This window comes from Dreissena polymorpha, chromosome 9 (assembly GCF_020536995.1).
Source record: "Dreissena polymorpha isolate Duluth1 chromosome 9, UMN_Dpol_1.0, whole genome shotgun sequence".
In the NCBI taxonomy this organism is placed as follows: Eukaryota; Metazoa; Mollusca; class Bivalvia; order Myida; family Dreissenidae; genus Dreissena; species Dreissena polymorpha.
In genome coordinates, this window is record NC_068363.1 from 58326533 (window position 1) to 58337875 (window position 11343).

The 11343-nt window shown below is 37.8% G+C and overlaps 1 protein-coding gene across 1 annotated transcript in view; it reads right to left on the minus strand.

Moving 5' to 3' along the window:
* Positions 1-604: 604 nt before the first annotated feature.
* The window catches only part of LOC127843944 (protein unc-93 homolog A-like), a 26596-nt gene continuing 15857 nt past the window's right edge, over positions 605-11343 (minus strand). The window contains exons 6-7 of the mRNA XM_052373850.1: positions 3727-3858; positions 605-1415 (exon numbers count right to left, since the gene is read on the minus strand). Of these exons, the coding sequence (XP_052229810.1) occupies positions 1186-1415; positions 3727-3858 (362 nt within the window). The 3' untranslated portion in view covers positions 605-1185. The remainder of the gene's footprint in view (positions 1416-3726; positions 3859-11343) is intronic.

Here is an 11343-nt window from a genome sequence, read left to right on the forward strand (position 1 = left end):
ACCAACTTGAGAGAACGACAATTTAATGTTATGATTTTCGTATCGGCGCGTACACTTGCCGCTCGGTGTTTTCGTGTTGTCGTCTTTCAACTCAATCAACACGCTTGAAATGATAATGAAGAAATAAGCCACCAATATTATTAGCAAACAGGTGGCGCATTTTGTGTGTAATTTACGCGTTATTTGCCTATTTAATATTGTTTCATTCTATAGACATATTACTAAATTGTCTTATAAAATACTAATGTCAGTCTTTTGAATGGAATAAATAACATAAATCTGTTAAAATTATAAAGCACTTATGACATTTGAGGTAGGGAGGCAAGTTTAAAACATGACTTGTCTAATGATGGATTATATTTGTTCAAAGTTGAATAAAATCCACCAGTTTATACCAACATCAATGGAGACTGAACTTTTATTGCTGTTAAATTGACAAATTTAACTTTTGACCTCTTCGTATGACCTTCACCTTTGAAGCAAGGCGACGGTTGTTTATTAAAATTGGAATAGTCTTAAATATCAATAATATAAAGGCAACAAAAACATAAAATATTATCTTGAAAATTATGTCAATTAATTTATAACACATTTGAAACACGTCTTCAAAGTGTTAGCTTTTCATAATCAGGAAATGTTTGGAATTCACAAAAGGTTAGATTCATGAGAATCATATTAGCATCGCTTTGGGAAATCGGGACTTAATGCATAACTCTCGTCACTGATAAGGATAAATAGGTAAAGCGAAATAAACATGATAGAAACTCCGCACGTGACCTAAAATTATTGTTTAGATTAAAAAGACACACAATAGGAATTCCATGTCAAAATATCAATTGTAGAAATCTAAAATATAGGCATCACTTCTTCAATTGAAGAATGGCCATTGAAAATAAATCAAACTGACGGCGTAAACTTTGTGAGGCAAAACAAAAACAAAATAACGAGCCTATTTGGTGACATTTGTTTGAAATTGTAAAAATAAAGTTTCCGCTGCCACCATATTGTGTCCATGGAAGCGATGAATATTTGTTAAAAAAGCGCATTACAAAATAGAAAGCAATATTTGTACAAGCGAAAAAACCGTCGAATTTCCATCTACAGTCTAGAAATAAGTTGTTTTGTTTTAAACAAGTGCACAAACACTTTGTCTGTCCGATCCCAGCGTTCAAAAATGACGTTCATTTAGGATTTTGTCACGTCCATGCTTCCTCGTTTCCCGCGACGATGCAGGATTTCGACGGCTCCATATCCCACCATACCTAGTGTCAGAGTGCCGATGCAGATGTACAACTTCCGGTCTGTGCAGATATGGCTGCTGTAGGCAAACGCGCAGATAAACCCAACGGACTCCCATAGCCTGTAGTTGGCAAACGCCGCCTCGGGCTTATCTGTAAACAGGTAGCCGTACAGTGCTGGAAATAAAAGAGTGAGATTTATTTGAGTTTCTATTTAATTGTTGCTGATGTCACGTGCATAAGGTGCCATTAAGGCCATGCGCGACATTGATAAACATAGGTAAAAATTCACTGAATAATTGCATTGACGGTGTAATTTTGCCCAGAAACCGAATCCATTTTAAATCCCATATCCAAATTGTTTTATTCGAATTCGAATTTCATTCCGACATGGTGAAGGAAAATCTAAAGGAAAAAGAACTTTAGTGGGGTTGCTGTGTCTTGCTGTACAAGATATGTGTAGTGTACACAAGTACAATCGACACTATACCGGTACTTATAAGTGTTGACTTTAAAGTAAGGAGTTGCACCTATATATTGCGTAAATTATTACGGTTGAATGCAAACACATGTGGGTATTGCGAATAAAATTTAAATATATACGCTATAATTTGAAAGTGGCATGCAATTAATCTGCAATTTGGAATATCAAAATTTACCTTTGCGCAAGAAATATTCAGTAATAAGCAAGAATGAGTCATTAACATGAATAACATATTTACTTTTAGTCCCGTTTTTACAAACAATCTACAGTATGCGGAAGGTCTAATACCATGCGATATCGAACTGTCCCTAGTCAGTGTGTTTTTACCAGTGCCACATCTGACACCGGATCAAATGAATCGTCATTTAATTCCGGTCGTTTACATGCTTTGATTTAAATGAGCCGGGACGACACTTTTCACATGAACTGGATTTTTGCTAAGAATAGAATTTCTGTTAACGAAAAACAACAACATAAAAGCGGAAAGAGAACATCACAGGCTAATCTTGGACGACACTTTACGCTCATGTATGAAACCCCTTTTTTCACATAGCACGGCTCAAATGAATTCGAGCATGGTTCGCAATACTTTATTATAAGTGAATGTCTGCCAGTACATTCATGTTGCGAAATAACAATATTAAATCAATATTAATTAAGGGGCACACACAGACTGTATTTATTTCGAGATTTTATTGTGAAACTGTGTCGTCGTTTTCATGCTTAGATTGGAATGTAACCGCGTATGGAAGTGAATTTCTGCCAGCCCATTCATGTTGCTAAATGACAATATTAAATGGATATTAAGGGACACACACAATCGGTATTGATTTTGAGATTTTAGTGCGAAAGTGTGTCGTCGTTTTCTTGCTTGAATTTGAATGAAACCGAGTATGGTAGTGAATATCGGCCAGCCTTTCAGACCTTTAATGTTGATTAAATACAATTTTGAATGAATATTAAGAGGCACACACAATCGGTATTGATTTCGAGAGTTGAGTGTAAACTGTTGTATCCTTTTTGGAGATAAAACTATTTTATGCTGGTGAAAATCAGTTAGACAGCTACGCTGAAAAACACATGGGTTAGAACAGTGCTCCGTAAGAGAGTCCAATGACAATAAATTTTGACTAAAACGATTTTTGGACGTGACCGATCCTAAGTGAAAGTGCGACAGTTCACGTAATTTATCACGTTTTGTTTTTCGTCGTTTGTATTCGAGGTCATATATTTGGCTATCACTTTGATGTCACGAATTTGCTAATAACTATATTGTCACGGTGCATGATTTCTGTTTGTTTCAAACGTATATGATAGATAGTAAGCACCGAACAGGTTTTAAACTTAAACCTTAAGATGTGAGCTTTTATTTGGAAAAAATGGAAGTAATATCATATGATTATATAGTCTATAAAATGCATAAGATTACCTTGCATCTGTCGTTGGCTTTGTAGAGTTATCCAATACATACATACGTACACAATACAGGGCACTCAAAGCCAAATTAAAAAACATATCATATGAGCCACGCTCTGGGAAAACCGGGCTTAATACATCTAACGCATGCACCTAAAGTATCGTTTACGATTAGCCTGGGCAGTCCGCAGAGGCTTATCAGGGACGACACAGACTGTTTTTATGGAATTGCTCATGTAAATGAATTCTTCTCTAAAAGAAAATCCAGTCTAGGCGGAAAATATTGTCTCTGATTAGCCTGTGCGTACTACTCAGGCTGATCTGGGACGATACTTTACGTACATGCACGAAGCCCAGGCTGATCTGGAACGATACTTTACGCACATGCACGAAGCCCAGGCTGATCTGGAACGATACTTTACGTACATGCACGAAGCCCAGGCTGATCTGGAACGATACTTTACGCACATGCACGAAGCCCAGGCTGATCTGGAACGATACTTTACGCACATGCATAAAGCCCGAAATTCCAAGAGTATGGCTCATAAAACATGAACGAAATAGGTTTTTAAACAGACAACCTCTTACCGTTGATCTGTGTCTGTATGACGGCGTCCCCGAGACCCCAGAGGGCCGCCAGGATGTAGTAGACCGCCAGCTGGCCGGGTACCGGCATCCATAACAGGAAGGCGATCTGACAGCCCAGGTGAACTAGGAACGCTGAAATGGACATGTCTTGTTCGTTTGATTGCGATTTCCCACCGTTAAAGCCCCCCTCATTCCCATCCATAAAAAAGATTATTTGAGTCGCGTTCTGAGAAAACTGGGCATAATTGCATGTGAGTAAAGTGTCGTCCCAGATTAGCTTGTGCAGTCCGCACAGGCTAATCAGGGACGACACTTTCCGCCTAAATTGGATTTTTGCAAAGGAGAGACTACCTTTTAACGAAAAATATCATAAAAGCGGAAAGTGTCGCTCCTGGTCAGCCGGTGCGACTGCACAGGCTAATGTGGGACGACACTTTACGCACGTGCATTATGCCCAGTTTTGAAGATGTAAAGATGTTTTAGTTGTTCAAACCCCTTGAAGTGTAAATATGTTTGAGTTGTTCAACCCCTTGTAGTGTAAAGATGTTTTAAGTTGTTTAATCCCTTGTAGTGTAAAGATGTTTAAGTTGTTTAAACCCCGTGTAGTGTAAAGGTGTTTGAGTTGTTCAACCCCTTGTAGCGTAAAGATGTTTAAGTTGTTATAACCCCTTGAAGTTTCAAGGATGTTTATGTTGTTCAACCCCTTGTAGCGTAAAGATGTTTAAGTTGTTCAGTCCCTTGTAGTGTAAAGATGTTTAAGTTGTTTTAACTCCTTGTAGTGTAAAGATGTTTGAGTTGTTCAACCCCTTGTAGCGTGAAGATGTTTAAGTTGTTTAACCCTTGTGGCGTAAAGATGTTTAAGTTGTTTAAACCCCTTGTAGTGTAAGGTGTTTGAGTTGTTCAACCCCTTGTAGCGTTAAGATTGTTAAACCCCTTGTAGCGTAAAGATTCTTAAGTTGTTCAACCCCTTGTAGTGTAATATGTTTGAGTTGTTAAACCCCTTGCAGTATAAATATGTTTAAATTGTTCAACCCAATGTAGTGTAAAGATGTTAAAGTTGTCCAATCCCTTGAAATGTAAAGATGTTTGTTCAACATCTTGTAATGTAAAGCTGTTCAAGTTGTTCAACCCCTTGTATTGTAAAGATGTTTAAATTGTTCAACCCCGTGTAGTGTTAAGATGTTTAAGTTGTTCAACTCCGTAAAGTGTAAAGATGTTTAAGTTATTTAACCCCTTGTGGTGTGTAAAGATGTTTAAGTTGTTCAACCCCTTGTAGTGTAAAGATGTTTTTAAGTTTGATAAATCCTGTGTAGTGAAAAGATGTTTGAGTTGTTCAACCCCTTGTAGCGTAAAGATGTTTAAGTTGTTTAACCCCTTGTAGTGTTCAGGTGTTTAAATTGTTCAACCCCGTGTAGTGTAAAGATGTTTGAGTTGTTTAACCCCGTGAAGTGTAAAGATGTTTGAGTGGTTCAACCCCTTGTTGTATAAAGATGTTTAAGTTGTTCAACACCCCTTGTAGTATACAGATGTTTGAGTTGTTCAACCCCGTGAAGTGTAAAGATGTTGTTCAACCACTTGTAGGGTAAAGATGTTTGTTCAATCCCTTGTAGTGAAAAAGATGTTTAAGTTGTTCAACCCGTGAAGTGTATAGATGTTAAGTTGTTTAAAGATGTTAAAGTTAGTTGTTTAACCCTTGTACTGTAAACATGTTTTTTTAACCTCTTGTTATGTAAAGATGTTCAAGTTGTTGAACCCCTTGTACTGTAAAGACATTGAAGTTGTTTCAACCGATTGAAGTACAAACATGATTACCGGTGTGTAGATGAATGTGGGTATCACAACCAAGGTAAACAAGGATGGCTGCAATATAAGTTTTGTTGAGTTAACTTTCAACTGTCTGGCAATTCAAATAAAGTATTGCACACCAATTCGCACTTGGTGGTGGTATCGCGAGGGATGAATGGGTAACCGTATACCACCATGTAGCAACCCTGTGAATGGCAGACAAAGGAGCCATAAGAAAGTTGTATACGTGCTGTTTATATCGGAACCCTGCGTTTCATCACGAAAGTTATTTCATCTACTGTATAACCCCTTAATGAGCCCCACACGAGATGACGCAGCTTTCGCAACAGAGATAATCAGAGACGAGGCTTATTAGCAGCGGAGCAGGCGACACAATTTTCAATCTATGTAAATTCGGAATTTTCACGTACAATAAATAGCACACACACGGGTAAGTTGAAAATCCAGATCAATGAGAACCCTACATTCTCATCCGTAAACATATTCATATAATCGGACATACATTGCGCATATATAAACTTGTGTATGAACATATTAATATACGCAGAAAAATATCTTCTTTACCGCCAACAGGCAAACAATTTTGTCCTCAAAAGTAGGTCAATATAAACTACGCTGTTACACGCTATTGATAGAGCTGATTTTACGTATGCGCTACCTAGCATAGTAGATACAGCGAACATCGCTGCAATTGTCGCATGTCGCATGGCGTGTTTTACGTATCCTGTTTTGTGGCTTTGAAACGCGCCGCGCAGAATACTCATTGAGGGTTGTTCTACAATTACTGATAGTTCAACGGCCGGTTGTAAACATGGCAATTACACAATCCGGGATAACCATAGGGATTGTATGAACGGATATTATTTATTCTGGCCGCAAACTGCTTGTAATAATACTTAAATGTTCACCCTAACGGGAAATGCAGCAAACATTTATACCGGGGTTTAATTTTATTTTGTAGAACATACAATGTCCGATCAGCCAAGACATAACCCTCCAGGGGCCCCTGAGCAAAGAGGGGAAGAAAGTTTACAAGAACTGAACAAAAAACATGAGTAAATTTGCGGACATTGCACGATCAGTGGGTGAAATGAAATCGACCATTGAAAATCTTCAAAAGACGTGAAAGAAATTAAACGCAAAAACCAAGAAGAGGCGGGGCCGTCAAAAAGTCACGAATTTCGGACTCGGATATGTGCCAGTCGGGGCCGTCCAAACAGTTACAAGCACCTGCGGTTACAGTTGCCGAAAGTTCCGATTCGGAATCGGAACCAATGGACGCAGAAAATAAACGAACTGCAGGGTTATTTGGACGAGGAAAGCTGTTCGGATGAGGAGGATTGCGATCTTATAACAGAGTTAATGCAATTCTGTACTGAGACAACGGAAACTGGTGAGGCCGTATCAACTAACATCGCTGAGATTACAAACAAGGCAATAAAAAACAAGCAGTCAGAAGAAAAAATCAAAGAGATTCAGAACAGACATAAACGGCCAGTCAACATCGAGTTCCTTCAAGTCCCCAAGGTTGATGAATTTCTGTGGAGACAATTAAAACAGTCCTCCAAGACATTCAGACTTATCCTGCACAAGTCTCACAGCACGCTTGCACAAGTAGCGGTACCAATCATAAAGGCACTTGAGAGGATTCAAACATCCAAAGATAAAGTACTGAAACAGCTGTTATCGGACGCATTCAAATTGGCAACCAATGGGATACAGAAGACGACCAATTACAGAAGAGAGAAACTAAAAAAGAAATTGCAACCCCGCTATAGACATCTAGGAAATTTGGACTCCTCAGCAGAAAAGCTGTTCGAAAAGATTCCAGAGGCTATTAAAACCACCGAAGGAGCCAACAAATCGTCAACATGCGCTACGCTCCAACTCAACGGAAGCCTTTTTTAGGCCAGCGCCCAAATCAGCACAGGTGGAATCCGGGAGCAAATCAATTCAGAAGAAACAACCACGCATACCAGCACAAACGCAGGGGAAATTTCAAGATGCACCCCAAACAGAAATAAACGTAGGTGACCTAAAGATAAACTTTAGTGAACGCACATGTTTTTTACAAAATACCAAAGAAAATTTTAAAGCAGGTAAAACGAAATTAGCAATTAAAGAATGGGAAATACTAACAAGCGATAAATGGATTTTAAATACAATAAGAGGTTACAAGCTAGAAGTTAACAGTTCATCTATTCAAGAAAATCCACCTATGCCATACCAATTTAATGAGAGGGAAAAACAAAGCATTCAAAGGGAAATAGACATGTTCTTGAAAACTGGTATAATTGAAGAAATCGAAAATAGACCATATGACGGCGAATTTATATCAAACATCTTTTATAGACCAAAATCAAATGACAAAATCAGGATTATTTTAAATTTAAAACCATTTAATATAGACTATACAAACAAAATTCACTTTAAAATGGAAACATTAGCTACGGCGGTGGCAAACATGAGACAAAATTATTGGTTGGGTTCTGTTGATCTAGCTGATGCATTCTATTCCATTGAAGAAGCGAAAGAACACAGACACATGCTGAGGTTTGTGTTTGATGGTAGAAAATTTCAATTCTGTGCCTTAGTCATGGGCTTATCAAGCAGCCAAAGAGTATTTTCTAAAGTGTTTAAACCTGCATATGCTTATTTAAGATCAAAAGGTTATGTCAGTACAGCATATATTGACGACTCATGCTTACAAGGAGAGACAAAACTTAAATGTGAGCAAAATATTATAGACACAATAACATTATTTGACCGTCTAGGCCTTACTATCAATATAGAAAAATCAGTATTACGACCATGTCAACAATTAACATTTTTAGGATTTGTATTATGTTCTATTACCATGACTGTAACACTAACCATGACCCGTAAGGAAGAAATTCGACACATGTGTCAAGCCATGGTAACAAAAAAGAGGACAACAATAAGGGAGTTTGCCAAGCTTATCGGTAAATTAGTGGCGGCCACTCCGGGGGTTGAATATGCAACACTATTTATCAGGTCATTAGAAAAAATAAAAGACACGCGCTTTCGAAGCACAATGGCAATTTCAACAGTTATATGAACATTCCCAAATCAATACACCCTTCGTTACAATGGTGGATAAACAATATTGAATCCTCATACAAAAAGATTTATCATGGTCCACCAGATATTATCATATACAGTGACGCTTCAAAAACAGGCTGGGGTGGATATAACAAAACAAACGGCCAAAAAACAGGGGGCATATGGTCCGCAGGGGAACAAAGTATGCACATAAATATTTTAGAATTAAAGGCATGCCAACTTACGGTTATGGCGTTCTGTAAAAATGAAACGAACAAACATCTCAAACTCTACATGGACAACACGAATAGTGTAGCATACTTAAAAAATTTTGGTGGTCGAACTGATGAACTACATAACTTAGCACGAAAGTTATGGCTGTGGTGCTTAGAAAAGAAATTGCATTTGTCAGTGGCACACGTGCCTGGAACGGAAAATCATCAAGCTGATGAGATATCTAGAACAATTAATGATGATACTGAGTGGTCATTGAATGATGATGTATTCAAGAAAATCATGAATATTCACAATAACATGCAGGTGGATCTGGTTGCTTCTAAGCTCAACAACAAATTGGATCTTTACGTTTCAAGGTTTCCAGATCATAAAGCACATCAAATAGACGCGTTTACTTTCGAATGGAAATCATGTGTGTTTTATATGTTCCCTCCTTTCAGTTTGATATCAAAGGTACTACAGAAAGTGGTGGAAGACAGGACAGAAGCCGTTCTAGTGGGCCCAATTTGGCCAACACAGCCATGGTGGCCCAGTCTATTACAGTTGATCAGCGGATCATGCCATCTACTTCCACTTCCGAAATCTATTCTGACACTTCCACACAAACCAAACAAAATGTATCCACTTCCCAAAATGAGACTAGGACTTTTTCGCTTATCAGGAAATCGCTCAAAAACAAAGGAATTTCAAAACAAGCTAGAGACATTATCCTCGGATCGTGGAGAGAAACTACAAAGAGACAATATGACGGATATATTAAGAAATGGATTAACTACTGTGGACAATCGAAGAATCCCATTAAACCCAATCTAAAGCATGTTATTAATTTTCTGACATCTTTATTCAAACAAGGTCTAAGTTATAGTGCGTTAAATACAGCACGAAGCGCACTTAGTACATTCTTAAAACTGTGTGGCAATATAAACATTCATGATGATGACATTTTATCAAGATTTATGAGAGGCTGTTTCAATACACGACCAGCTTTCCCACGTTATCAATGCATATGGGATGTTAATATTGTTCTTGATTTTTTACATTCACTGAAAACTGATAACCTTGCATTTTATCCCACAAATTATGCATGCTTTTCTTACTAGTCACTGGACAGAGATGCCAAACTCTACACTCCCTCAAAACTACTGATATTCAAATCAGTGCAGACAAGCAAACAATCGTCATATCACCTAAACATTTGTAAAAACAATCCAGACCAGAGACACATTTGAGGCCCATTGTTCTTCATAGATATGAGGGGGGAAGGGACATTTGTATTGTGGAAACAATGTGTAAATACCTCGATATAACCGAATCGTTAAGACAAGATGATTATTTAGTCATAAGTACAGTTAGTCCTTTCAAACATGTTTCCAAATCCACAATTAGCAACTGGATAAAGAAAGTCTTAACCTCAGCCGGTATTGACAAACAGTACAAACCCCATAGCACTAGATCAGCAGCAACTTCCAAAGCTAGCAAAGGAGGGGTTGCACTAGATCAAATTATGGCAGCAGCCAGGTGGACAAATGCAAAGACATTTGCCAGATTCTATTCACGGGAAATAGTACATAACACCACTAATTTTTCAATCTGCTGTGCTGAACAAATGAGGTCGACATGTAAATAAACGGACATACATATCTATATGCAACAATGTTTGTATTATTTCTTTGCCTCCAATATTTCCTACAAATTTATAGAAAATTCTCTAAAATCTCGTGTGGGGCTCATTAAGGGGTTATACAGTAGATGAAATTGATAGATTAATCGAGACTTACCTTAGGAAGTCGATGGTTGATCGTAATTTCATCTACTGTAAATCCCGTTAAGAGCTCAACACGCCCGCCCAGTCTAATGGACACCCGCCCATATTATTAATTTTTATTTTCTAAAAATTTGTTTGCAAGGTTTTTACTTAAAACCTTGCTTACTCTGAAGCCTGATTATCTCTGTTGCGAAAGCTGCGTCATCTCGTGTTGAGCTCTTAAGGGGATTTACAGTAGATGAAAATACGATCAACCATCGACTTCCTAAGGTAAATCTCACGTAAAGTGGTGTATGAATAACATCTTTGTATGACCGCATTTACGTGTACTGCGGTTGCCTTGATCGAAATGCGAATAATGTTCATTTACACAGGGCTGATTTTATTTTGCGCGTTCGTCGCAATTTTCAATAAAATTGAATGTGAACCAATACTTGAAAAATTTGTGAGCAGCATGGGGATAACGCACCTTCATGTAATCTGACGTAAATGCACCTACATGTAATCTGACGTAAATACTGTGTATTTTGTCATGGATGAACGCAGGAAAAACATCTCAAAATAATTTCGGTTATGTCAATGGTGATTTGTAAATTCAAACCACGAACCAATTGCTCAGCTAAGAAGATCATGAAACAGAAACTTCATTGACCAGGTATTAGTGCAAATATACAATCGTCATTTATTTGTTAACTCACTGTTAATGACACTCATCTGAATACTTTTTTAGTAGCTTAATTCGCACG